This window comes from Larus michahellis, chromosome 10 (genome assembly GCF_964199755.1).
Source record: "Larus michahellis chromosome 10, bLarMic1.1, whole genome shotgun sequence".
Lineage (NCBI taxonomy): Eukaryota > Metazoa > Chordata > Aves > Charadriiformes > Laridae > Larus > Larus michahellis.
In genome coordinates, this window is record NC_133905.1 from 8,625,721 (window position 1) to 8,653,112 (window position 27,392).

The 27,392-nt window shown below is 48.6% G+C and overlaps 1 protein-coding gene across 3 annotated transcripts in view; it reads right to left on the minus strand.

Annotated features, from left to right (window-relative positions):
* The window catches only part of ADAMTS9 (ADAM metallopeptidase with thrombospondin type 1 motif 9), an 86,884-nt gene that overhangs the window by 40,386 nt on the left and 19,106 nt on the right, over nt 1-27,392 (minus strand). For 2 of the 3 annotated variants that reach the window (XR_012589269.1, XM_074602234.1), the window contains 18 exons: nt 26,753-26,899; nt 25,756-25,897; nt 25,438-25,545; nt 20,602-20,747; nt 12,997-13,178; nt 12,736-12,872; nt 12,057-12,174; nt 11,698-11,793; nt 8,770-8,936; nt 8,529-8,658; nt 7,830-7,956; nt 5,862-6,072; nt 4,928-5,092; nt 3,633-3,797; nt 2,591-2,710; nt 995-1,099; nt 683-850; nt 203-487 (listed from right to left, as the gene is read on the minus strand). Coding sequence is in view for 2 of the 3 variants with exons in the window: in XM_074602234.1 (XP_074458335.1) it covers nt 203-487; nt 683-850; nt 995-1,099; nt 2,591-2,710; nt 3,633-3,797; nt 4,928-5,092; nt 5,862-6,072; nt 7,830-7,956; nt 8,529-8,658; nt 8,770-8,936; nt 11,698-11,793; nt 12,057-12,174; nt 12,736-12,872; nt 12,997-13,178; nt 20,602-20,747; nt 25,438-25,545; nt 25,756-25,897; nt 26,753-26,899 (2,719 nt within the window). In the remaining variant the exon portion in view is untranslated. The remainder of the gene's footprint in view (nt 1-202; nt 488-682; nt 851-994; nt 1,100-2,590; nt 2,711-3,632; nt 3,798-4,927; nt 5,093-5,861; nt 6,073-7,829; nt 7,957-8,528; nt 8,659-8,769; nt 8,937-11,697; nt 11,794-12,056; nt 12,175-12,735; nt 12,873-12,996; nt 13,179-20,601; nt 20,748-25,437; nt 25,546-25,755; nt 25,898-26,752; nt 26,900-27,392) is intronic. The other variant, XM_074602233.1, reaches the window with a different exon arrangement.

Genomic DNA, 27,392 nt, shown 5'->3' on the forward strand with positions numbered 1-27,392 from the left:
AGACAGGAGGTGTGAGAGGCTGAGGAGTGATGCCTGCGCCCTACTGCAACACTCCGCTCGTGTGAGCGGAGAGCAGAGTGCGGGGAGAAGGGTCCCCCCTTTTCCCTGTGCGGTGATGTTAAGAAAAGCCTGGATCAGCCCAGGAAAAAAACCAAAACAACACAACACGACAAACGAGGAATAAGAAAATCAGGGCACTTACAGCACCCCAGGGGCCAATCCTCCACTGATTGCCTCCCGGTATATGCGCACGGTTTCGGTTCGGGCTGCCTCCGGGGTGCAGTTTCAGGCGATGATCCGGATAGAGGAACGGGTGGATGGGCCTGCCGTAGTCATGGCTGTTTGGATGACAAGGAGACATGGAGCAGTCTTGCTCGGTGGCAGGGAGGTCGTCTGGATCGCACTCACTCCTATCCACCAGCTGGTCACTGTAATTGATGCAGATCACTTGTCGCGTTGCCTTACCTTGACCACAAGTCACCGAGCACTGCGTTACAGTGGGAAAAGGAGACACAGTCACATTTCCAGCTTTGAAAATCAGGCAGACAGCTACTGCTAATAACCAACAGCAGAAAACCTTATTCTCCCCAGTTATAAAAGGGCAAGCGTGACAGATTAACGAAACACGTTTCCAGCAACGAGGTCTATAAGGCTCTCCTGCAAGGGACAGCGCGATGCTTACAGAGCTCCACTCCAAGGCCTTCCACTGCCCGCACGGCGTCACGGTGCACATTTCCGTGGCTGATGGCTTCGGGAGGTGGAAACAAGCTGACTCGTCAGCCACCGAGCCCTGGTCATCCCGACAGCTGACGTATCTCATCCGGGTACCCTTCCCGCACGTTGCGGAGCACTAGGGAAGAGCAACAAGGACTCCACTAGAAAGCTTCCCGATATATATTACGAGGCTTTGGAACAAAAAGTTGGTCAAATGCACTTAAAAATATCACCCCGTCTACTGTAAAGTAATCCTGAAAGTATTACAATACACGCTTACCGGTGTCCAGGATCCAAATCTCCACTGCGTCCTGTGAATGCCCGATGTGGATCTCTTGGCTTCGGGACTATTTGGATGGGGAGGACATGCTGCTATTTCACAGTCCTGTACATGAAATACATGAGGGAAGAGAGGGAAATAAAGAATTTGCAGATGTTTCAGAGTTAAACCACCTCCTCTTCAATGTAATTATCAACCACCCACAACATCTTGAAAGTCCGTGACCTGCATGCTTGTGTTTGGCAGGCTTTCTCCTTGTGTCCTCTTGGTGAACCAGCGAAATTTGGTACCAATACCCCCAAAGGACTTCATATGCAGAACCTCGGTGGACTTTTGACTTCTTTGGAACTCTACAGTAGGGATCCCCATAACCATGTGCCATCTCCATGCATTAAAACCAGGTGTTTTTGAGGCACAAGGCAAAAGTTCATTAAGAGAGTTCTGGCATGAACACCCATCTGCAGAGCAGCAACTTTATCTCCCTTCAAAGCTCCCTTCCTTCAGCACAAGACCTACAGCCCACTTAATAAAGGTTACGCTCCTGAGCTGATTGCAGCCCTTTGATTCCCCTGCAGCCCACCGATATCCATATGCTGATCTCCACCACACGCTAAGCACGCAAGGTTTTGGGGACAGGCATGTCACTGTGCTCAGCCTTGGTACGGTGCCGAACAGGAGGGCTCTGGTCCTGTCTGGACCTCCTGGGAGGTCTGGCAACAGAAATGATGAATAGCCATGACTTTACTCCGTGAGCCTACGAGTAGTCACTGCCAAAAAGGAAATCAATACTGATTGTCACTGCGAGGGCGAGCGCGGCTCTTGACAAATGGCATAAATGATTTCCGTATTGCTGTGGTTGTACTTATGCTGGAGACGTGCATGCCAAGCCATGGCTCATGACAAGCGGGTTTGTTACCCCTCGACTATAGCATGCAAGTGGTCTCCATACGTGGGAAAACAGCCCTGTTCCTAAATGTTGTGGCCTTAGTTAAACTCTGTGGAGTCATGCAGGACTGGCGCTGGGCAGGGCATCAGCACTACAACTCTCCTAGACGACAGACAGATGGTCGTGTTCTGTTTTATTCAACTCCTTCAGAAACCCTGGACACATCCCTTGCTTGAAACGGGAATTTCCATGTTTGCCTCCAAGTGCCAGAGAACACAGTATGGAAAGCCTCTTCAGCAAATTTGCAAAGGGTGTGCAACATTTCTCAATGTATCCGGCCAGGAGGGAAGCATCTGGAATTGTAGCTGGCACGTGTGCTATATTGCCACGTGCAGCAGACAAGAAATGATGGCCCCTAGTTGTCATTTGTACCACACAGCAACGGTCCCGCAGCCAAGTGAGCCCAGACGGCATGGCAGCCAGGCATCCCAGAGCCCGTGCAAGCCACAGGAACTACTCTCTGGTTGTCTTCCCACATTCATCTACTGCTGCTTCTTCAGCTCACGAGCTCTTAGAGGACCACGATACTGCTCCACATGGGCTGGCGTTCAGGACAGGCATTTGCTGCAGCAAGACATCCCCTGAAGCTGCAGCCGGGATGCTTCCGTACACACGCTGGCAAAAGATGGAGACAGGACAGCAGGATTTACCTGGGTATCTGTTGGCCTGGTTGCGGCATTACACTCATTATCATCCACCACTGACACGTAGGTGCCCACGACACACTTCACAGCTCTCATCTGGTAGCCTTGGCCACAGGTCATCGTGCACTGGGAGAGGACAGACGGGAGAAAGAAGTGCTGGGTCTGAGTAGCTGCTTCTGTTAGAAAATATTAATCAGCCCAGCCTGTGCTCAGGCACTCGGCATGAGCAGCAAAAATAAAACCCAGCTTCCCTTCTGGTTTCTCTCCACTTCATGCATTTCAGCTTTAAATTAAGTCAAAGTTTTAATTCACAGCACCCACCAGAGCCTCACACGCTTCACTTGCTTCCTCAGGAATGAAGGTGCAAGCATTTAAATGATTTACTTTGCTGCACACAGTAAATCATAGTCTGGTAGAATCTGCATCGCATCCTCCTGATGGTTGTTCCAACCCCCAACCCCCAGCCCCCATCCAACCTGAACTGGTTGTTCAACCCCATGGTAGCACAAGCAGCTAATGAATAATTTTGCTGATGGGAAATAAGTCTGACTGGGACAACTGGTCTGGGTGTGTTGCCCTTTTTTTTTTTTTTTTTTTAAGTCAAGAGCTAACAGTTTTGTGGGAAAGGAGATGCCAGAACACTCTGGGAGAAACGAGCAACTTGTATTTTAACAGAAAAAAAGCCCTCACCAACCCAGAAACTGGAAAACATGAAAAGCAACAATAGCTTTTCAAGGGGAGCAGCTTTTCTGTGAAAATCAGGCCGTGTATTTACATGCCTAAATATGGATTTCAGAGCGTAACCTTGGAAACCCCTTTTTTTAAAAATCACAGCCAATTTAGTATGACACATGTTAAATTTAGCACAAAGGGCAGGTACTGTTATTGCTGCCCATCCGCTGAACCCAAGCGAACAGAGGGGCCGCTTTGGTGTCCAAATCCATTAACGCAGTTATCCCACTGAATTTGGATGAAAGGGTAGCACCCAGCCTCGGCCACCAGCACCCGGGTCCCACCGGCCGGGAGCCCCACGGCAGCTCTGGAGTACCTGGCCCCATGGCCCCACTTGCCACGAAGCACATTCCTGCTGCTGACACGTCTGCACCGACTCCGGCTTCGTCTCGGGATCGCAAAACCTGTCGTTTAACCGATCTTCTCCAAACTGGCACCAGGTCTGGCGGTGTTTGTGCCCTTTCCCACAGGTGACCAGGCACTGCGAGGAGCAAAGCGCAAGCTCAGGAGGTGCCGGGGATGCGCTGCCAGCTCAGCCCCTGCCCCGGCGCTGAAAAATAAACCTGGAGACCCACTGAAACCACTGCTTAAAAACTGCTGCTGACTTTAACGACCACCTGCGCTGGAAAAAACACAAGCATCTTGCAAGGAGACCTGATTGCTCTCAGGAGCTGGTCCAGAGCACAGGCATGGAGAGCACAGCCAGGCTGGGACCCTTCAGATGGACAAAGTGAGACCATGAAGGCTCTTTCCTTCCAGCACCTGTAAGATGTAGGGCAAAGCCCCATCACTGCCCGACAGGGCTCTAGCTGTGCACAACAGGGTGCCAAAGGCACGCAAAAACCTTGCTGGGCTCTGAGCATGTACGTTAAGGGTGTCGGCTCCCGCGCGCTGCGAGTGCCTCTTCCACCATCCCGGCATAGCTTCGGCTGCCAGCGGCTCAACCCAGAAAACAGGTATTTTGCAGAGAACAATCCCTGTTCCCACTTAATTGCTTTCATTATTTCGTAAAAGAACATGATTCACAGACACAAGAGCTATTTGGCCACAGAGGTGATGAGCAGCCTTTGAAGACTGTTCCTCAGCATCCCCGGTCCTGCTACAGGGAAAAGTCTACCAGGATATGGTTTTGTTGCATTGTGAAGGACACCAGCAGCAGGGGAAGAGGTAACAGTAATAAACAGCAGGGAGAGGGCTGAGCAAGACATTAGTAGGGTGAAATCCTGCCCTCCAGCGACAGCCAGAGCTGCCAGGGCTCATGAGGACAACCTCAAGGGAAAATGAGGGCAGAAGTATTTTTCTTTCCAAAGCTGCAGTGGAAAAACTGGAGAGAAATTACTGCAGGACCGGAGAGGAATTAACCCCCTGTGGCTTTGCAGGGAGGGAAACGGCCACTCGACCAGCGGTGACAAGTCCAGTGACTTTGCTGCCTGTCCCAAGACCTCCCTTGTGCCTGTGGGAGACCTTCTGCAGGAGGCAGGGTGCCACCGCACCCTGGGGCACAAACAAAACAAGCGGGATGAGCAGGGACAAGAGCTATCTCTTTGCAGGCACCAGCCCCTCAGGGTGGGGGATCAGCAGGGTGAGCCCACCCCGGTGACCAGCACCTACCTCGGACCAGTCGCCAGTTTTCCACTGGGGGCACAAGAAGTCGCTGCATCGCTGCACCGTCAGCTTCTCCTGCTGACTGCACTTGCTGTCGTCCAGGACGTCGTTGTAGGTGTTCACGCACATGGCTCGCCGCCGCCGCGTGCCCCCGCCGCAGCTCTTGGAGCACTGGGAAGGGGAAGACACTGAGTAAATACTTTTCTGCCACTCTGTTAAGAGCCGAGGACCCATTTATTGCCTTCTGCCTCTTTGCAGTCAGGACTGTGAAGAGACTGCAGAAAACCTCCAGAAGAACAATCTGTACTTTAAGTAACAGGCTGTTACTTTATATATTCTTTTAAAAAGCCAATCCTGATAAGCTTAATAAAATCTCGTGGCAATGAGTTCCACAAATTCATTTCAGGTTATAACCCCATTATTACTTTTACAAGTGTTGCCTTTCAGTTGTCCCAAATAGCTGTTGCTCGTTCTCATTTTAGGAGAGATTAATTCCCTCTAACCATCCAGCCCCCCTTCACTGTGCCCTCCCTGGAACGTCCCAGGCTCGCCATTCTCTCAGTGCCAAGCCTGCATTCAGGAATTTTCTTGTTCATGGAAAAGCTAAAAAGTGTAAAGGAAACAAATGCCAGAAGTCCTCTGCCGATGGTAACGTGTCTTCCCCAGATCCTGGCAGCGGTGCTGGCTTTGATAGGAGAAGACAGCCAGTATGGCTTAGTGTAATCAAGACAGACGTTGGGATGCTTAAAAGCATAAATGAATTGCAGTGGAAAATAAGGGGCACCAGGCTGATTTGGACTACAGTGTCCTTACAGAAAAAGCAATGGAAGCAGATCACTGTGGGCAACTTTTTTATATATGCTGTTTGCAAACTAAACAGCCTGACACGTCCCTGTGCAAGGAGGAGACAGTGTTCGCCGCACCACCGAGCATCCCTTACCTCGGTCCAGGCCGAGTACCGCCACCCTCCCACGTTACAGTCTCCGGTGCACTTCTCCCTCGTGCTCGGCTTGGGCTGGCTGCTGCAGAAGCGGTCGTCCACCTTCTCTATCTTGCCCTCCAGCCTGCTGTACTTGGAGCAGTAGATCTCCAGGGTGCGGTATCCCAGCCCGCACTGGGCCGTGCATTCGCTCTTCCTTGCAATGTGCCACCTGAGGAAAGCAAACGTCAGCCCTGGTGCAGAAAAAACCCACGGCTCCATGCCAAGGCGCCTGCCTGGGAGAGGATCAGAAGAGGCAGAAGGAGCTGTGGGGCTCTGGGACTCTGCAGGTAGCATGCTCAGGGGTGTTTGACATAAATAAGGAATATACACTCTTGAACTGGAAGATCTGGCTCTTTACAATGCTTCCCAATGCTTTGTGGCTTCCAAAAACCCAAGGCAATTAACCCTGGCATTGCTCCTTGGGGGGAAGGAACTATCACCAGGTCCCTCTTACGGAGAGCAAAGCCATGCTGTGACTCTGTGGGACCATACAAAGCAGCGGAGGAGTCTGTGGCCAAGCAAGGAGCAGTGCTTTGAAGGCTTTCTACCCCACGTTCCCCTGCAGGAGTGCCACCTTGGCCTCTTAACAACAAAAAGCTGAAAAATACAGTGTCAGAAAGTGATCCGCACAGGCTTGAAAGGTGCAACAAGGCATTCCACGAGGCAGGATGCAAAACTGCAGCAGTTTCAGCTCTCCAAAGTGCGAGCGAACTACTTTCTTCAAGACACACACACGCGCCCCGAGAGGCGTCAGCAGGGATTAGGGGTGTTCCCTCTGGACGGATGGGCTCCCACCCTGCTGTCTGCTTCCTGAGGTGGGCAGCAAGGGCTGGTGCTGGTGTCCCTCAAGGATCCACCTGGGGATACACCCCTGCTTTCCATCAGCCCCAGCCCTGGCTGTGGTGAGAGTTGATGGACGCAAGGCCTGAGCCAGGGAGATGTTGGAGACCCTGGAGCCAACAGGAGCCAATTGCCGCCAGCACCTCGCAGGGGTGGCTCCCGGGGAAGGAGGCAGTGACGTCCCCCGCGGGTCCTGGAGACCCCCGGGCTGCTCAAGCGCCCGTGGGGAGAGCCCCGCGCCTCAGCCGAGAGAGCAAACTTCAGCACAGCCAGGAGAAGAATAAGATCAAGGGGATTTGGAGTCAATAGCTCCTGAATGGCGGAGCGCTCACATCCCTGCCTGCTTTTCAAACTTCCCCATTTGCCCTTCTCAAGTTTCCAACCTGTTGCAATGGCAACAGCTGTTACCGCGACAACCCGACCCACACCCCCCCATCCAGCCCCGGCTTTAACACAGCCAGAGAAACCCCTCGGGAAACCCGGCCATCTGAATTGCTTCACCAGCAGCCGCTTAATGCCACCATATTTAAGCTCCAGAAAGGAAAACAGATTGCTTTTTAAAGGAAAAGGGGTTGTAATGATTTAGGCCATGCTCCATCAATTACAGCTCGCCAGGAGTTGTCTGGGGACAGCCCCAAACCCGCTCTACACTTAAGCCTATTCTTTGCTTTAAGCAAATGATGATAAATCCAAGTCTTAGTTACTCCTTTGCTTTGAGCATATGTTTTTCCCTCTTTACAGGCTGTTTTGTAGGATGGTGCTGAGCATTTCTGATCTGGGCAGATGCGAATTTCAGGCACAGGGAGATTTTTCTACATTACGTGATTATTTTTTTTTTTTCTTCTTTATAACTAGCACTAATTTAATCCAACGAGAGAAATGTGAAAATGTAGAAAAGTGCCTCTCAAAACACAGCTGGCGGATGTCAGTCCCCCCTGGTTGACAAAGAGGCAACGGCTAATCCTTTTCTTTTTTTAAATCTAGTACAGGCTGGCGCGAAAAGGACTTATGGTGAGAGGTGAAAGGAAAGAGGAGTAAACAATAAATATAGGACGTAATGTATACACACGGCTGAGTAGAGTGCACCTTAATTCGCATTCTGTGCTACAAGGCTCAGTGATGGGGTCAGGCTGGGGAATTCGATCACATCGCTGGTCCGACACCGTGAGCTGATCCGACTCCCTCGTACACACCGGTTTCCTCTTTCGTTCTCCTACACAGGAATATAAACGCACATTAAGTCATACAGGAAAGCGATCAAATCAGTTATTCCTCTTACTCTTTCTGTAGGAGTAATTAAGAGACGCTTAATTATGCTTTTAAATCTCTTTCAGAGAAAGGGAGACTCTGTAAGGAGAGCAGACAGGGTTTAGCGCAGGCGAGGTGGACGCGGGCAGAGCTGCAGCACGCCTGCAAGGACGGGCAGGTGGGAACGGCTGGGCGTCAGACCCAAACCAGACACCGGTGCCTCCTGCAGCCTTCGGCAACGCCACCTCACCCGTTCTGCGCCTGAGCTTCCTCAGCTTCTTCACCTGCAAAGGGGGTTGCGAGGCGGAGCTGGCTCAGAGGGGCTGTAAAGGTGCACTGCTCCAAAACCCAGAAGCAGCGGAGCGGTGCTACACCTCCTGTGAGATCGTCCGCCACTACAGCCCAGGGCAACAATCACGCCCGTAACTTCGGAACCCCAAAGAAAGCAAACGGAGAGGGATTTAACAGCACTGCCCAGATCCCAAGATGAATCCAGGACAAAACTGCGTCTTCTTCCAAGCCTTCCCAAGCACCCACCTTGGCAGAGCTTACTGCAGGGCTGCCATGGGCCATACGCATTCCAGTAAAACTGCTGAGGTTTGTCCTCAATGGGGATATTAAACGTGTAACGGACGTCGGGATTGTACAAATTGCCCACTGATAAAACCTGAGGGGGAAAAAAAGATGAAAGCAGGGTAAACTAACAGACTGCGCTGCCCACTGTTTTCAGTCCAATAATGCTGGGCAGACTTTTCTACACGCACAACATATACTTCACCTGAAGCGTTATTTCTTGCTCAATCCGATCTGTAGAATTAATCCTTTCAATAGTATTATCCGATCCGCTGTATTCGATCACAGCATTCCCAACTTTGATTTCCCTTTTAAACATACTGACGACAAAGTCTCCATTTAATATAAAGTCTCCTTGACTGTTAGATAAGGCTGCATAGGTGCAAAAAACAAGAACTAAAGACGCAGAATTAACTCATACGTACATAACAACGTGGGTCATGCGCTCTCAGGGCTCCCTTTCATTGGGGTGGGAGGAAAAGCCCACTGGCACTTTCAAGCAGAAAGGATGTAAAGAGAGCAGGGGAGCTCTTACAGACATTGCGCCTTCTCCGTTTTCCACCGGAGAGCCTCATTAAAAGGAAGGCTGAACGCCTGAAGTCCTTGCTAAATAGTTCATGCATAACCCGGGGCAGAGAGATACCCAAAAGGCTGCAGCACACACAGCCTGTATCCCCTCGAACACCGCAGGAATAACCCTGCCCAAATCCTTTTGTTAGCCATGCAGATAGGGCGGCTCCCCTCTTGCTTCCAGGTGTGTTTCTTAGGGTAAATGCGTGTACCCTAATTGCCCAAACGTCGTTTTCTGGTAGATAATTACAGGGAGTTTGGTTAGTATGTCCCCCTCTCTCTCCCTCCTCCCCCCCCGGACTTTTTATTATTCCAAATCTTAAGGTATGTGAAAGCACTGAAGGCTTAATGCCTAAACGTTTTATAAAAGGAACAGTTTCCTGAAAACAGCAGTCTGCTGCACAACTTCACACTAATGCGATTAGGTAGCTAATTTCCTAAGTTAGTTTCCCCACCATTTCACCCATCACAGCTACATTACTACAAAGCCTCTGCACCGAAAAAATCTAAACTTAACACCGAAAGACTAAAGGGAAGGTTTTTACACCGAACAAGGAGAGATAATGAAGCAAAACACTGCTCGGTAGCAAACACAGATGGAGAAAAACTCACAAAGCAGATGCTATACTCCACCAAATTCCACACTTTGGAGGCTTTAATGTCATTAGGCAGTAGTAAAACTCATGAAAGGATTCCTTCCCATTTACTGTATCTCCTACAACAGTAGGTACATGTCTTGGAGTTGATGACAACATCAAATTCCTCCTAAATTGTTAAGCAACTACAAGGTTCACAGTACTGAGGGCCCAAGATTTCACACTCAGTGAGCTGCAAAATAAGTGGACACATGCACGCTTCTCATTTGCTTCTAGTCAGGCCTAATGTGAAGAGATGCTTTCCCAGCAATATTAAAGCAACATTAAAGAAGATTTGACATCATTGCTTCCCAAGAAGATTAAAGGCCCTCCAAGAAGAGCTGAGAAGTTCTTTGGGGCTCCTTCTGGGGTGATCCAGTTTGAACAAGCGCAACACAGGGTGGACTGTTTTTCTAGAAAAGATGAACAATGAAACGTATCTCCCTCCCCCGGGATGGGAAATTATCGCACTTCAGTAAGGTTTTCCTGGTATCAATGTGCATTCGTGCTGCACCACCTCATTTCGTTGCTGTGAACGTGCAGAAACGATACAAGGGGGCTGTAAGGGACAGAGAGCTTTGCATGACCCCAGCTGGGGAATGAGGACAGGGAGGACCCACTCAGATTTTTGCCTAAACGAAGGGTCTAGCCACATGGACAGCATTTCAGGGCGTTTTCTTTTGGTGCACGATAGTCTCCTCTACTTGTTTCTCAAGCGACACAAAGAAATTAATTTCGTTACCTCCAATGGGCTGGGAACCACCAGCCTCGTCCCGCTTTTAGCGTACCCAAATACAGCGAGCGCTTGGGTTAGGCCCTGTATTTTGCAAAAATGCTCAACAGCTCGGGGATTTTGCGAGATGAAATGAGATGAAGTGTCCTGCTCAGAGACGTAAATGCGGGACCCCGCGCTGCCGGAGAGCAGGTGGCAGTGCCAGGCACGGGGCGTGCAGAAGAGAAGGAACAGAGCCGGGATGGCAACCATCTCCCCGGGACTACCAGGGGCCACCGCCTGACCCCCTGCTCCGTCAGCGGCCTGAACAGACTCTAAGGGACACAAACAGGGCTTAATGGCAAAACCAGCCTGCGACTGGCAGGTATAACATCAGTCGTAATGTGCGGTTGTGTTATCTCTGCTGTTGAGCTCAAACAGAACTCACTATGGGATGAGTTAGCCATCAGCATGGTGAAAAAAAAAAAAAAAAAAAAAAGAAGAGACACATGGCGATGCTAAAAGCATACGTGTGTGCTGCAGACTGTCTAACACAGCGCCGCAAGCGTTTTCATCAGGCTCTAGACACATACCCACAGATTAGAGAAAAACAGCGACTATGAATGTTCAACAGCCAAAGGCCAAGTTATTGTTACGTTTAAATCAAACACACATCTTTGGCGCAGGGTATTTCATGACAGTTACATATCATTGTCGGGCAGGGACAAGAAGGGCTCAAGTCTAAGTGAAATCAGAATTATTATTCTCCGGGGAATAGAAAATAACTTCTCTTTGGATTTGTTTGTATACATGTCATTCAGGGTATGGCGTATTTACTCTCCAGCCAAGGCATGGTGACAGCAGAGACGTGTTAAGTTGCGATGAGGAGACTCCAGCAGAACTCAGAAGCCTGTTTGGTTCCTGGTCTAGTGCCTCAGCTCCCACCCGCAGCCCGGGCTCGATACTCCTTCCCAACCCCAGAGATATTTTTTATAATCTAAGGGCCTCCCAAACTTTGCATCAAGGATGGCACGAACGAAAAGGAGGAGCACGATAAGGCTGAATATTTGGTAGACATAGGAGAGAAATTCTCAATAAGAAAACATCTCCCTTAAACGAATTCTTCGTCCTCCCTAGCGGAGAGCCGCCAGTAGATGTATCACCACAACCAGACAGTAAAGCAGAGCTCTGGACCGAAACAAGGACTGCAACTCACCCAGGTAGTTGTCATCCTCTGGTTTCCCTGAGTAACTGTGCTGACGCACGTCAATGTTAGTTGCACCAGCTGGGATGCGGACCACAACGTTATAGCCTAGAAAAGATTTAACAGAAAGTCAAGGCTATTACACAGACATTTCATTTGCTTTTTACGGGGGGAAGGGAAATGAGCAAAATTACCTCACATTACACAAGCCGATACTTTTCATTTAGGGATAGCACAAATAGTTATAAAATGCGATGTGCTATAGCTAGAAGGATTTTGCATTTTACATCAGGTTTTTGTAGATTAAGTGTGGTAATGGCTTTTATAGACCCGCATTTTTCACTGTAAAGTTTTTAGCAACAGATTCTTACCATAATGCACCGTGTTAAATGTGCCTGCAATAGTTTTGCATGAAGAATTATCCCCACCACAAACACCACATTTATCTCTTCTTGCTTTTGAATTCAGCACATGATCGCATCCAGCTTGCTTTAAGAGAAAAATTGAAAAAAAAACTAGATTGAACAAATACAGACTAGAAGAGCATTTACAAACCTCCCAATTAAGGCACACAAAAGCTTTGTATGCAAAAGGCTGCTGTGAGACAAATTGTTTTGCTTCCCCACATTTTTCCGCCGATTTCCAGTGCGGACATCCCACACCATTTTCAAACAAACGGCTTTTTTTACAAAGTGAGAACCAGAACTGCCATTTGCACCAGGCGATGCCTCCCCTAGAGAAAATTCTTGCATCCATTGTTCCCATAGAGAAAAATGTAAAAAATAAATCATGAATGGAAATGTAAAGTGCTCTGAGGTCTGAGCGGGAAGAACCGGGGCAGAGCATAGAAGGAAGCATCATTTGGGTTCAGGCTCAGATCTCCTCAGCCCTCAGTAACGAAGGGCAGATGTAGGAACATCCTCCAAGCACGGTTCTTCTGCAGACCCGGAGGTTGCCCCCAGGCAAAGAGGGCGCACCAATGACCAGGTGAACTATCCCGCCATGCAAAACTGCAGTCACCCTCAAGAAAAAGAAGGAAAAAATACTGACCCGGCAAAGGCCCTGCACGCAGATGTCGTTCGTGTCGGGGCCGCAGGGCGTCCCGTCGATGACACGGTCCCGCAGCTGGTAATACGCCGTATTTCCTGCCACCCGGCAGAACAACTTGCAGCGATCCTTCATCAGGACTGGGGATGGGAGGGAGAGAAACCAGAAGTGTGTTATCCCAACGCCCTCACCCTGAGGCGGTGATGCGGGAGGCATGACATGCATCTTCCCCCCGCCGGCCCCGCCGCCCTCCCTGCCACTTACTGCCGCTGTATTTGGGAACCCAGCGCACGTTCGTGGGCAGCCCGTTGATGTTAAAGTGCTTCCCGTCGAAGTCGGCACACTGCTCGTCACGGAAATCCTTCTTCAGCTTCGAGCAGGGTTCGGTGTTGCAGGATTTAAACTTCATGCGACGACCCACGCAGTATTTCCCACCGTTTTTAGGCCTGCAGAAACAAGAAAGAGAAGCCGGTTGGGATCGGGCTGGAAATGAGATGCAATTGCAGTTCTGTGACCTGTTCAGCCCAGTTGGTGTTTGCAACACCATTTTGATGGCTCTGTCTACGTCTATGCACGTCTTCATTAATATCGCAGGCTGACAAGCAGGAAAGTTTATGCAGGTGTCTAATTAAAAAAAAAAAACAACATATATGTGATGCTAAAAAGGGATGAAAAAGGGAATATTTGCTCTCTGATGAATGCAGCCGTAGCGAGAGAAACCAGAGAGGAAGAGCAACATCTTCCTCCTCACCTGAGGATTTAGTTTCGCACCGAGGGATCCCAAATGGGGGGACGATCCCTCCACAACCCCATCGGTCCTATGGATTTGTGGCTGAGAGTTCGCACCTGATCTAGTGGGTTGCAAACAACCAAACACCACGGCAGAAAGGAGAAAGGGCTTCCCTGCAGAGGCTGAAAGGCCAGGCAGCACTTAGTCCTTCAGGATTTCTAGCTCAAAATGGCAGAAATGGTAATGCAAGACACTTTTAAACAACTTTATCTCCATGTATTTCAGCAAGCACTGAAGATGGCCAATAAATACTTTACTCCCATTTTATAGTAGGATGACTCTGGTATAAACTGGAGAGAGCGATATCATCCAAGCCACACAAAAGCCAGCAGATAAGCCTAGGAGAAATTGTCATTTTGTATTTCCCAACTCCCAGATTCAGGGCTGTAGTCATAAACCTATTTTTGTCCTCGTGTGCAGATGGAGCCTTTGCCAGATAACAGCTCGCTTTGGGGACCGAAAAAGCCTCTCCCCCTCCAGCCGCTGTCAGCAGCGGTGCCGGAGCGAGCTGCGTGTGGACGGCATCGGAGGAGCCCAGCAGAAGGCACTTTTCTGGTGAGGACTCATTTTCAGCTATGGTAATGCTGCGAGGAAAAGTACCCCTGGGATACAAGCTATCCTATTTACTGTCTGGTCAATGGACATTTCTTCTAGGAACTCGAGTAAGATTTCATCTGCCCGTCTATGTGCAGCTTTCTATGTGTATAATGAACTGTAATAATAAAAGAAAAAATGATGCATCATGTTTTAAATATTCCAAAAAAACCCACTGTCTGTCTCCTGAAACTTCAAATGAAATTGGGAGGGCATGGTGGAGGCTTCTATAAGCTACCACCATTAGTGATACAAGAGGCTCAACATGAGCCGTGAGTGTGCACTAGCAGCCCAGAAAGCCAATCGTGGCCTGGGCTGCATGAGAAGCGTGGCCAGCAGGTCGAGGGAGGTGATTCTCCCCCTCTACTCCACTCTCGTGAGACCCCAACCTGGAGTACCGCGTCCAATTCTGGAGCCCCTACTGCAAGAGAGATATGGATGTGCTGGAACGTGTCCACAGAAGGGCCACGAGGATGATCAGAGGGCTGGAGCACCTCTCCTATAAGGACAGACTGACAGAGTTGGGGTTGTTCAGTCTGGAGAAAAGAAGGGTCGGAGGAGACCTTATAGTGGCCTACCAGTATCTTAAGGGGGCCTACAAGAAAGCTGGGGAGGGACTTTTTAGGATCTCGGATAATGGTAGGACTAGAGGGAATGGATCAAAACTAGAGATGGGTCGATTCAGACTGGACGTTAGGAAGAAGTTCTTCACCATGAGGGTGGTGAGACACTGGAACAGGTTGCCCAGAGAGCTGGTGGAAGCCCCGTCCCTGGAGGTGTTCAAGGCCAGGCTGGACGGGGCTCTGAGCAACCTGATCTGGTGGGAGGTGTCCCTGCCCATGGCAGGGGGGTTGGAACTGGATGATCTTTACGGTGCCTTCCAGCCCTAACAATTCTATGATTCTATGATTAATATGCCTAATAAAAACTGCAGCTTTGCTTTTCCCTGATGTTACAGAAGGGAAGATATTGCAAATCTGGATGAAACGTTGGCAGGGTCAACTTGCGTGAAGCTGTAGTTATCCAAAAAGGAAGAATTATACCAACTGGGACCTGCACTGAGGGGGGATGAAGTTAACACGCATCCCAGCCAACAGCATGGGAAAGCGTCCACCGGCGGAGGTCAGCCCCAGCCTCTCCCTTTAACAGACCATTTCAGAGGAGTCAGCAGAGGGCAAGAGCATCCTTAGTGGCCAGAGCCACCACATCCTGACCACGTCATGCAGGGGCATGTGTAAAGAGGTACAGAGTGGCCCTCAAAGCTCAAGATGATGGTCTGTGCTCAGCTCCAGCCTCTGGTGCAAAATAACTTCTAAACCTACATTTTTTACCCAACCCCTGAACAAAATAAAAGCCTGTGCTAGCAAGAAGTGCAGATCAGAAGAGCAACATGCTGGGCGCTGAAGCCCTGGCACCCAGACCTCCTGCCTTTCAGGGCTTCCCTTCAGGATCGGCTCTGCCTTGCCCCAGGACCAGATGCCCATCGGTGCCCTAGGGATGCTGGCAGAGCACATGTTCCCATTGAGTCTCCTCAGGAAGGAAGCCACTTTGCATACTTGGAGACCCACCAAATGTTAACCAACGAGTGATAAATAGGAACCACCCCTGTCCTTAGCACGGAGATGCCTGCATGGGTATGAGGGTCTCTACACGCAGTGAGTCAAGTTCCTACAGCTGAACACAATTTTTTTTAGCCTCTCTGTGCATCAGCCCACCCAGGAAGCCCAGCAGTGCCTTTTCTCCCACAAACAACAATTCTTCACTCTTATGTTTTGAAAACTATTTGCGACTCAAGTAGCAGAACTCCTGTGTCACAGAGGCACAGAGCAGCTTGCACTTGCCAAAAGATTACCTGCAAAGCAAGGAGGGGCAGGGAGACTTCCCACCACCCCACCAGGGATTTGCACAGGTTTGACAGAAGGATTTGCCTCCTCCACCAGCTGCGAGCGAGGTGCAGAGCACCGCCAGCAGCTCCACACACAGGATTTGTCCTGCCAGCATCCTCTCCTCGCCGAGATACGCACTGCCATGGTGCAGAGCCCGCAAGTCCTACCTTGAGTGCCGAGGGGTACGATTTGTCTTTAGGCACCGCCCGGAGCAGTAGCTGGTAACATCAGCTCTACCTGCTCCGAGGGCAGCTCTCACATGCCATCTGGAAACTAAACGCGTGTCACTTGCAAAGGGTTCTGGTGCTTGCAATTAAGCAAGTACCAGTGATAAATTAAAAAGCCCAAGCAACCGCATAGCACCCAGTGCAGATTCCTGTTTACAGACTGATTTTACACCAGTTCCTAGTGGAACAAGCCTAAACCTGGTTTCCACTGACCTAGCCTATTCTCCACTTTGGTACGAAAACCAACTTGAATTAATTTAACTGATTACGCTTGGGACCACTCCAGAGCTGATCCAGAGCAGCAGCCCCTGCAGACGCACCCTGGACTCCTCCTGCCTCGCAGGCACAACGGGGATTTCTGGGGGTTTCCCACCGCCGGAGCCCTTCCCGCAGACGATTCCCACGTGGGCACATTATCTACCTTCAGCTACAAAGGGACATCTCGACTGTCTTATCTTACTACGCAGCAGGTGGGGAAACTTAGCCGAGGCAGCAGCACACTCCAGACCTCAGTGCGCCCGAATCAGCCACAGGGGAGTTAACAGGATTCACCGTTTTCATTGGGAAAGCATTTATATCGCAGCAGGGCTGTTGCAATTTCACAAAGGCTCTAAATTACGGAAACCTCTAACAGGGCATTTCTTTAAAAAAAAAAAAAAAAAAAAAAAAAGGCAATTACAAGATTTTTACGGTAACCACTTATTGGTTCCAATATAAATCAGTTTAATTCAAATGAGACTTTCAAATATTAAGTTAGTTATGGAGAACATGGCAGGAGCCTTTTCTTTTTAAGGGTATATCTAACAAAATCCAAAGATCTCAAGCTACAGTATAGTTTCCTTTTCTCTAGACGTGACCCGTGAGATTGAGATGACGTTGAACACATGGACACACCACAAACTGAAGGATGCTAAAACTTGCCATCGCGTTGCAAACTGTCAGCTTGGTAACCGCGGCAGTAAATCTCCCTGCAGCCAGCGTTTGGGGCTGAAGCACACTCACACTCGTGACATTTCAAAACAGTCCCAAACCACCCTGACAGTTTTAGGGTGTTTTTAAACCAGCATTGCTTTTTGCAGAGTCTGAGTAAACAGAAAGAGCTGACCCCGAAAAATAAGTCAGCCTCATACAACATCGATTTTCAGTGTCACGAAGAAATACGGGATACTTCACACTACGTAATATTTCTATGGATAATCATCAACGATGTAGTGCAGAGGCAGAAGGGAATGCAGTGCACGCGTAGAAACCTCCTTGCTCTCTCAATTTCCCTTCTCTCTGAATCATCTATTTGATCAACTAATGGCCGGTGTGGACCCGCTTTCGATCGAGCATAATGCCCCTTACAAGCTCCTGTGCACACCCCGGCTTCGCCGCATCCCTCCCGGCATGTCAGGAACGCCCAGGACACAGCGGACAGGCCTGGGGAACAGCGGGGTCCCATCCCCAACAGGTCTTAAATATACAACGCTTAACGCATCACCTGCGATTACTAACCTCGAACGCTTACAGACCGTAAGGCAGCGCCCAACTCTCAGTGGTCCAGGAGCACCGGGTACGGGCACCTTGCTGAGAATTGCTGGTTTTGGGGGTGCTTTGCATGTGCTCAGCCCCATGCTGCTGTGCCCGGGGGCACGCGGGCTGCCACAGCGAAAAGACCCTGGAGACCACCTGCGGGGCACGTGTGCTCATCTGCACGTCTGCCTGTGTGTCTGTGCTCACCCAGAGACTGCAGAAAAAAAAAAAATCTGTGAAGCTGTAGCGTGCACAGAGCAGTGTGAGATCTCCTTTGCAGCATCCCGGGAAGCCCTGGGACCTGGAATCGTGCTGCCAGTGGCCAGCACGGTTATCTATAGATGTGTTTACGTGTCAAGCTCAGACAGCTTTCAGCACAGGTGGCTACTCTTGCGATGGACGAAAATGTAGATGTGATCTGACTCGCATCCAGAGATAACACTGCCCCATCCAGAAAGCCATTCCTGAAAATAAGGCTCCTGGTATCGACATCTTATGAAATACGCCTTTTCCCCCATAATTCTGCAGCTGTGCCTTGCTTTGAAAAGCAGGGCTTGCACCACAGACCCTCTACGTGACGCACCGCAGCCGTGGGCTTTGTCTGTACCAGCCGGCCTCAAATTCCCAAGTGGGCAATCTCGGTGGGAAGGGTCTGGTCTGGTTAGCTAATACATTCCTCCAGTCTATGTCAAAAGGCAGTCTGCCACCATCTCAGAGGCTTACAGCTTCCTACAGCCCTGCAAGATACTCGTCCATGTAGGTGTCAGAGCACACTACAAACCGAGGCAGGAGCTGCAGCCTTATTTTCTGTACCGTGGTGGAAGGGGTTCGTTTTCAATGCCCGATTTAACACAATATTTTACTAGCGTGCAAGATACCACCCCAGATCTTCACGCACAAAAAAAAAAATAATCTTAAATAAGCTAAGTTGTCTTTGAATATAAAAGATTTAATGAAAACTATTTCAGACGTTACTCCAGGTATCTGAGTTGGTGTTGCTGCCTTCTATGACAGAGGAGAAACAGAGACTACACCTATTCTGTATATTTTTGAAGTACTTTGAAAAGTGGGAGAGGCAGGAGAGTACCCAGCGGCATCTCATCCACTCGCATCGTCTCAGCAGCCCCACGATAACAGGGGACAGAGATGGTGGGAGCCCACGCTACGATGTCAAATTATGGGGACAAAACAACAGAACCGGTGTAAAGCTCTGTGGATGGTGCTAGGACAGACGACTCCCTGCGGAGACTTCATGAGGGGCTGGAGAAGAGGCCAGTACCAGCGACACAGCTCACAAAAGGGGGCCTGGAAAATAACCCCCATTAAGGATAAACACAGGGGATTTCATGGGCAGCTTGGTGCCTAGCGTATTTAGGTGCTTTTGCAAATCCCAGCCAAAGCAACACGCCTCACAAAACACCAAGATACCAAACACAAGCTATAAGAGAAGATGGAATTTAAAATCCCTTGACTAGCCTTTAGGATAAAGGAGATTTTTTTTATCACAAGAAGCTATCAGTCCAAACAGATGCCTCTCCAGAAGATGGGAATACTTCTCTCTGACAGCTTCCAAAGGTTCAGCAGCATAGTTATTTTTGTGTGCGGAAAGATGTTTTATTTTTGCGTCTCCATGGCTACTGGAAGACCACCTGGCGCGTGCTGACTCAGCACAGTGAGACGAGAACTCCTTTGCGCTTGTGCGTTTCTCAGCATCGTTTTAATTAACGTGCTGGTGCCCGACTCCCTTAGCCGCAACCCTTCTCTTCTGACACTTGCCCAGCCGTATTGAGCCAGCCTCTCTTGTCACTTCACCACCGACGCTGCAGGTACAAGCTCTCCCCCACCTCATTAGCAGTGATGAAACTGTCACTGGGGCATCACTAACGGCAATTTCCTTGGCAATGAGCCGTCCAACACCAACGATGAGGAAGCTGAACGAGCCTACTCAATGCTTTTAAGACCCTTTAGTCCAAGGAGCTCTGCAGACCCCTCTCCGTGTCTCCATCCCAAATAAAAGCCTGGAAAGCATCCTGCCCCCTCCTCCTTGCTCTTGTGGGCTGAAAGGAGGCAGTTAAACAGAAACCAGTACAGTTCACAATTTACGTAAACAGCCTGTTTTCATACCAGTTGCTCAACCTATTACTAATATTCTGCCAGCCACACACATTCATCTCCTTAAAGCCCACGGCAAAAATTCCCTGCCATTTCAAAGGGTGCAGGATTTTGCATTCCAGGCTGACAGCAAACATTTCTGAGTGCCGCTTTTTAATGGGGCACAGATTTCTGCTGAGGTTTGGCTAGTCTGCACCAGCTGACATGTAACTGTATAAAGGATCAGCTGCAAAACCAGCCAAAAGCTGCAAAACCAGCCAAAGCAGGAGTATAATGGTAGAAAACTGTATAAAGGATTTGGCCTGTAGGAACAGCTGCAAAAGCAGTCAAAGCAGGGCTAAAGTGGTGAAAAATGGAGAAAAACACGGCTCCTTCCCTTCTCCCTCCTTTCTGATCCACAGATTTGGAGGAAGAAAAACACCTTTGGAAGTGGGACCCCAACTGTGCCTCCCCAGGAAACCAGGGGGCAATGAACCCACGCGGCTATTAGCATTTTCCTTCTCTCTCTGTTGAAGGGATCCCATTTTATTGCATTTTACCCACACACCAAACCTGTGACCAGCTCCTCCTGGGTTCCTGTGCTGCTTCATCCATGCCAGACAAAGCCACCGGTCCCCAGGGCAAAGTCACCGGTCCCCAGAGCACACAGGGGCTGGGGACAGCCGAAGGGGATTTCAGCCCATTTGGGCAACCCAGACGCTTTTCCCCATTTCACCCACCGGTGCATCACCCTCCGTGCACTTACTCGGGCCTGTTGCACTCTCGTATCGCCGTCTTTATGCCGCCGCCGCAGGTTCTCGAGCAGCTCCCGAAAGGGCTCCAGGTCCCCCAGGCTCCGTCTATCACTGGCGCCTCTCGCTCTTTGGGCACGCACATCCCAAACCGGCAGTGCTGCACGCGAAGGAGAGAGACGAGAAAGGTGGGTTTGCGTTGCTTTGGCACGACGAGCCGACCGCCAGCCTGCATGCCAAGACTCAGGCTTACTTATTTCTCAGCCACTCACGAAACGCAGCAAGGATTTTGCAATCGGATAAAACTGAACTTCTTTACTTTTTGTCTGTCACCCCCATATTTATTTTTTTTTCTTTTTGCACCCTTAAATGAAGAAGCAAAGGCAAGCTGCGGAGTCCACGGGAGCGATTTCTGGGAAAGATGACCAAGGACAACAGCAACCACCGAATATCCCCTGTTTACTGGTGCCGAACAGCACGGCAATGCTCGCGGCACTGGCTTTTCAAAAAGCTACTTATCTGATTTCCTGGAGAGCAGCAGGAACCGCATCGTGCCAGAGACAGACAGCAGGGAAAAACACCAGGGAAAAAACTCAAACCTCCCCACAGCTGTACAATGCCTCTGAACAGAAGAGGGAAAGGGAACTTCCAAAACCAAAGGGCAAATGAAATAGAAAAATTAATTCCTCAATCCAAAGTAATTTTTTTTTATTTTTTTTTTTTTCACTCAGCCACAACACGGGACTTGCCAAGGCCTGGCCTACACTTTTGTTTTCCGGCTGTAACTCTTGTTTTCTTTTGTTTGGAAAACTGGTTTAAATTATCTTGGCAAGCCCCCGTCCCCCATTTTTATGGTATGAACTGTGTGTCCCTTTGGAGACTTCCAGAGAGGTGAGATCTAGGGGACAGTCACCTTCTGGCCCCACCAGATGGAAAAGTGTCCCCCAGACCCATGAGAGCAGGGCTTCCCTCCCGCTGAAACTCGCTAAAGCAGGTTTAAACCCAGAGACGTGCTCATCTGCTAGCAGATGCCTAAATCTTCGCAATTATAGGAAGCCCAAACATTGCTGATTGCTCACAGATTAGAAGAGGTTACAGACTTAAAGAAGAAAACACGTAGGGCATCATTAAAATTTTCCCTTGCAATATTTATCTGCACCAGATGCTGTTCAGGCAGGGAAACACCTGACAATACTTATGGGAACGGGGTTGAATTTACTGATGTACCACGTTTTTCTAGCCCTTTCACTAATAGCAAACAAGGTTGTATCAAGATACAGCCACCATAAGCTCACCCCCCTTTTTAGACATCCTTATGAACCACCTTGGAGAAAGAAATCTGGGAAAACAGAGCAAAACCAAGCTATCATGGGGGTTGTGCATCCAGCCCATAAGACACTGGCTCTGCAGCACGTTTAACACCTTTTGCCCACAACGGCCGGCTTGTGGCATTGCTTTAATGATGAATAAAGCTGATCCCGGGTGCATTTGCCTAGGGGCATGGTGGCGGTTCAGCAGGGCGGCTGAACAACGCGTAACTTGGGGTCCTAAATGTGGTGTTTGCTCAGAGACGAGCATGGTCTCCAGGCTGCGATGTGCCCTGGATTTGCTCTCCTCTCAAGATTTGATTTCCCAGCTAGAAACCGGCTGGAAAATATCTGCTACGGTAAGGGTCAAGAATAAAATAAGCTGAAATGCCTGTTTCTTTACTGCAGGACAAACCCTTATGACACACAACTCCACCTGGCATTTAGAGGGTTGAAAAACTGCAGGATGGGGTCCCTTATACCAGTCCCGTACAGGGACAAAGAGGTCCAACAGCTACCATTAATGTAAAAGAATATATAACACCAATCCAACAGCGCTGTCCCGGTGGAGAACTTCTCACAGCGATGTTGATGCTCACAGTCAAATATATAACCACAGTCATGCTCGGCACCACTGACCCTTTGAAGATGACAGAATAGCTAACCAGTGAATGCACACAGCTAACAGACCCTGACATGACCTATATGTCTCCCATCCGATGGTTGAGAATTAACCAGGAAATCGCCTACATCCCTTGATTTTATTAAAAACTGGGGGTTGATGGTAAAGCAAAGGGGGAATAAAAAAAAAAAACAAACAAAAAAAACAAAAAAAGAGCAGCTGTTTTAAATAAACAGCAAGATTATCTTATGGAAACGCAATGGTGTTTCTTGGAACCACACTGTGAATAGTCTGGCTGCGCAACCTTCGTGCCTTTTGTATTTTAAAAATAATTTCTCTGTTGCGTTACAACAGCAAAAGCTAAAAAGCCTGCCAGGGTTCTCTTTCCTATGAGCTTACAGATCAGAGAACGAAGAGAATAAAAGAGTTTTTGTCTGGAGCAAGTTCAAAATAACTCAGCCACAGAGTTGAGCAGGAGAGCAATGGCAGGGACGGGAGACGCTACAACAGACTTTCCTTTCCTTTGTCTTGCCACTGGAGTCCCAGATAATTCACCAAATCCAGCTCCCATCCTCGGGCTGACTTCGGCTGAATAGATTAGCAGGGGGCAGACAAGTGCTGTGAAGCTTCATGCATGCATAACATATACGCTACCTGCTGCCATACGGCAGGAGACAGAAATGATTACTATTCCTCTACTCTTTCTACCATTCTTTAAACAACCCTGAAAACCGCAAGAGAGAGAGGCCCAAGTTTACGACTCTCTCGATTTTCTTCCAGTGATTTACTTCCTCCCGACCACGCGCTGGTGCTGTGAAACACTGTAAAGCATCACGACTGGTGCTCACCCGGCAACGGCCAAACTCTGGGCTGGGCTTATTACTTGATTTAGCGATATCAAATTCGGTGTCCTCACATGCGAAATATGCATAAGCTAATACTCCCACGTTGGTTTAGTGTCCTTGATTTAAGAATAAATATAGAGCCCGGTTAAATCTACATGCCAGTAATTTTAGCTAGCTGATTTTTCTTAGCGATTCAGGCTCCCTCATTTCCAAAGATATCTCCATAAAAAACGGCATGGTATTTTCTCCGTCTGCCAACCCGTACATCACGGGCTTTAAACGCGCAGACTTGAGGCAAGGCATTAGTCAGCAAGCAGCAGTTTGACGGGGCTCTTGGCCACTGCCGAGTACCAAAATAGTGATTTATTCCAGTGAAAAGCGCTCCAGACTCGCACCTCAGCACTTCACAAGCCCAAGTAAACACCAAGGAGAAGAGAGTTTATGATGATCCAAACCTTAAGCTTGACCTAGACCGACACACAAATACAAGAATTACTCTGTGAAGCCTTTTTGTGAGAATACATTCAAAAGCCTGAACACGAGCGCACTGCATTAGCTTTTCTTAAGAGCCCATCTGCTCTCAGCTGAGAAGTTCAGGTCACACTTGTCCAGTTTGTCTAAACTTGTCAAATTGGCTAAATTTGTGGCCTCAAATGTTTTTGCTTACACGGTCTTTATTAAGAGCCATGCAGCTGGACACTGCCTCTTGGATGACATGGTAACTCTGAGGAGGTGCTAATCTGCTCCACTGCAGTTGTTTGCACATCACTCTGGCCATAGCCAAGGGTAACGGCAGGTTTGTCGGAACAAAATTGCAGCCCCCATTTTTTTGCATTCCAAGAAAATAGTTATTTCTGAGTTTCCAGCAGTGAGCAGACCCCAAGCTCACAAACAGAGATGTTGAAGACAAAAGGTCTCAAGTCAAGGGGGCTCCACAGATGCCTAAACTTTATCCCGAGCCTCAAAAAAGGCAAGTTTTTACATAAAAATGTTAAATATCAGCGCACCGCTGTCTCCAAAGAGTAGCACAGGAATAGGATTTCCAACCAGTCTCAACAATAAAGACAAACGTGTTGATTGTGCTTTTCCCTAAGAAAGGAAGGCAAATTGATACATTATGACCATTGTCTTCAAGGAAATCAGTCAAGCGCCACTGAACAATTGACTTTTCAGGCACACGCAACAAAAGATTAATTACCAAGCCTTTATAGATAATAATACCTAAAATAGCACCCAGATATTTTTATTAAAATATGTTTGAAAGACTATGAATTTAAATGTTGACTCTTTCTAAAGAACACTTTAACTGTTGATCATTAATAGCCAGAAAAGCAAATTTTTAAGCTATACCTTGGAGAATAACATCACACTTTTTTTTTCACTAGATGTAGATGGAGAATATTTTTGTTCAGACAAAAATCATGAAAACTAGTTAGCATTTTTCTTCAAAAGCTTCAGTGTATCAATAAAAAAAAAAATTAAAAAAACAATCCTCCTAACTATTTTTCTCCAGATCTGGACAACTAAAACCTAAATACTTACTCTAGAAAGCACAATGCTAGCTGGAAACTAACATTGCACATGGAAATTGGAAGTTTTTATGAATTACTGCCAAAACTGTTCCATACAGAAAATGTCAACCAGTTCTATATTTTACTCTGAAGTTGTCAAGATGAGAAGCCAGTTGGCAAGTTTATGTTACACAAAATTACTAATTGCTCACATCACATAGGAAGTGTCTAATAATAAAGTCTAGGGAAGCTTTGCAAAGGTTTTGCTCCTTTTGCTCAAGAGTTCACTCAAGGCCATTAATTTAAAAAGAGAAGTACTCCAGAAAGAATACCTGTTTTAAAACAACGTTATGCCAAGGAGCTGATTTTAATCGCGTTATCTGGCATAGAGCTGCCCCATGCATGCCAGGCTTAAAACACACAGAGCTGTTTTGGGCTTCCACCCTTGCAGTCAGAAGCTTTGCCCCACACAACTGGCATTGGGATAGGATGATTTTGACTGATATGCTTAGCCCGAGCCCTGGGAAACATGGCTACAAGGCAGGAACCACCAGGTATTACAGACCTTTCCAGGCTCGCATTCTGTCCCATCAGCCCAAGGTGTGTGTTGGGTACGACATCCCTTGTGCGCGCCATCAATGTTAATACACCAAAGTCGCCGACACTGCATCTGCTTAAGTTATTGAAAATATCAAAATATTAAATAAATACATGCCATATGCCTTACCAGATAGATGATCCTTTATGAAATTATCCCCCTAGGATTTAGCTCACAAGCTTAACAACAATTTGATGGCTTGTGAGCCTCCCATTCGTCCAGCCCCAGGAGACCTTATTTTGCCTTGGCAACACCAGGAAAACCAAGGTGTGGAATTTCACTTACCATATACGGGCACACTTGAGATCCAGGTCCAAAAATTAGCTCACATTGTTTGTTGACATCATAAATCAGCCCTGGGAGCTGCTGAGGCAACGTGTAAGTTCTTGATGAAGGTTCATCTAGCAAACACTCTCCATAACCAGTGCTACAACGCAAAGCGGAGAAACGGTGTTAAACAGGAGGTGATGCCACTAGAACCCATTGGTGTTTACCTGAGCCAGCCTTGGGCCAGACGTGCACCACATGTGCCATATTTAACAAGCACTACAGCAGCTACTGCAGACTCAAGCACAGGAGGGTGCATCACCCATTCACCACCACCCCCGTGCCGTGCTAGCAACCGTCCACCACCGTGCACTCAGCTACCCTGGCAAAAGCTTTTCTGAGCATGCACAACCTGCGTTTAGTTGCTGAAGCAGCACTGGGGTATATTTAGAAAGAAAATCATTGATGAGCAGAAGCGGGGGACTGAGCTTCTGGATTTGCCAGGACACCATTGTGTCTCTCGTTCTGCTCCCCATCACAACACGTGGGAAGGCGTCATGGCAAAATGGGTGATCACTGTGCATCAAACTGACCCACGGGCTCCTGGAAGAGTGTTCCCACCATGGACTAGTGCCAGGGCTTTATCTTGACCTGTGGAGCAGAAAGGCAGTTCGATCTGCCTCCTAAAACACGGCTCCGTATCTGGGCCACAGGGCTTGGAAAACTCACTCTTCAGGTTCAGAGGAGAACACGCATTCCTTAAAAGCGATATCCATGGGGAAAGACTTATTCTTCCCCATAGAGCAGCCGGTCCTTGCCAGCTTATCACGAGGCTGAACTGGCAGGGACTGGATGCCAGGGGTGCATTCCTGCTCTATGCAAAGGATGCGTGCACACACAAATCCCTCCAATTTCCTCCAAATGCTGCGCACTAGGATTTCAGATTAACTGATGAACCCCACGGGATGCATGCACGTGTAAAAACAGCCTAACACATGCATATGCAAGGCCTTACTCCAGAAATTCAGTGATGTATTTCCTACTGCATTTTGACCACATCCAGGGATTGGTGTAGAAGTTCAGTGTTGGTGCCATGACGTGCTGTTGATTTTTACCTCCGTCTTCTTTGCATTTATGATTGTCGTCGTGTGGCATGTTAAACCTAAGAGAAACACAACAGCAAAAAGTACAGTCGGTTAAGCAGCAAATGTCAAGTATCCAGCATAGCAAGAGCAACAGCGCGAACCAAATGTAAGCAAACCCAAGAATTTTTCCTAGATATGCTACTGACAGATACTACAGATGAGAAGTATTAATATGCACATATTCATAAGTGTCAACAAGCACTGCTCAAACTGGGTTCCTAGCACTTGTCTGCAAAAAGCTACGTGGCACCCTGCTAAGCTGTCCACACCATGACTGCGTTTATTTAGCCAGACAAGTCCTTGAGGGAGCCTGGAGCAAGATGCAACTTTGGCTGTAGTTTCCTTTTCAGCTGAGGGTCACGATCCTGCAGGCAGGCTGGTGTCCGGCCCCACCTTCCTAAAAATGGCAAGTTCTCTGGAATTGAGCCAAAGAGCCAAGTTTCTGAAGGAGATGAATGACCTGAGCCCACCAACCACCGGTGCCCGAAGTCCCTTCGTGCACGCCGGTAG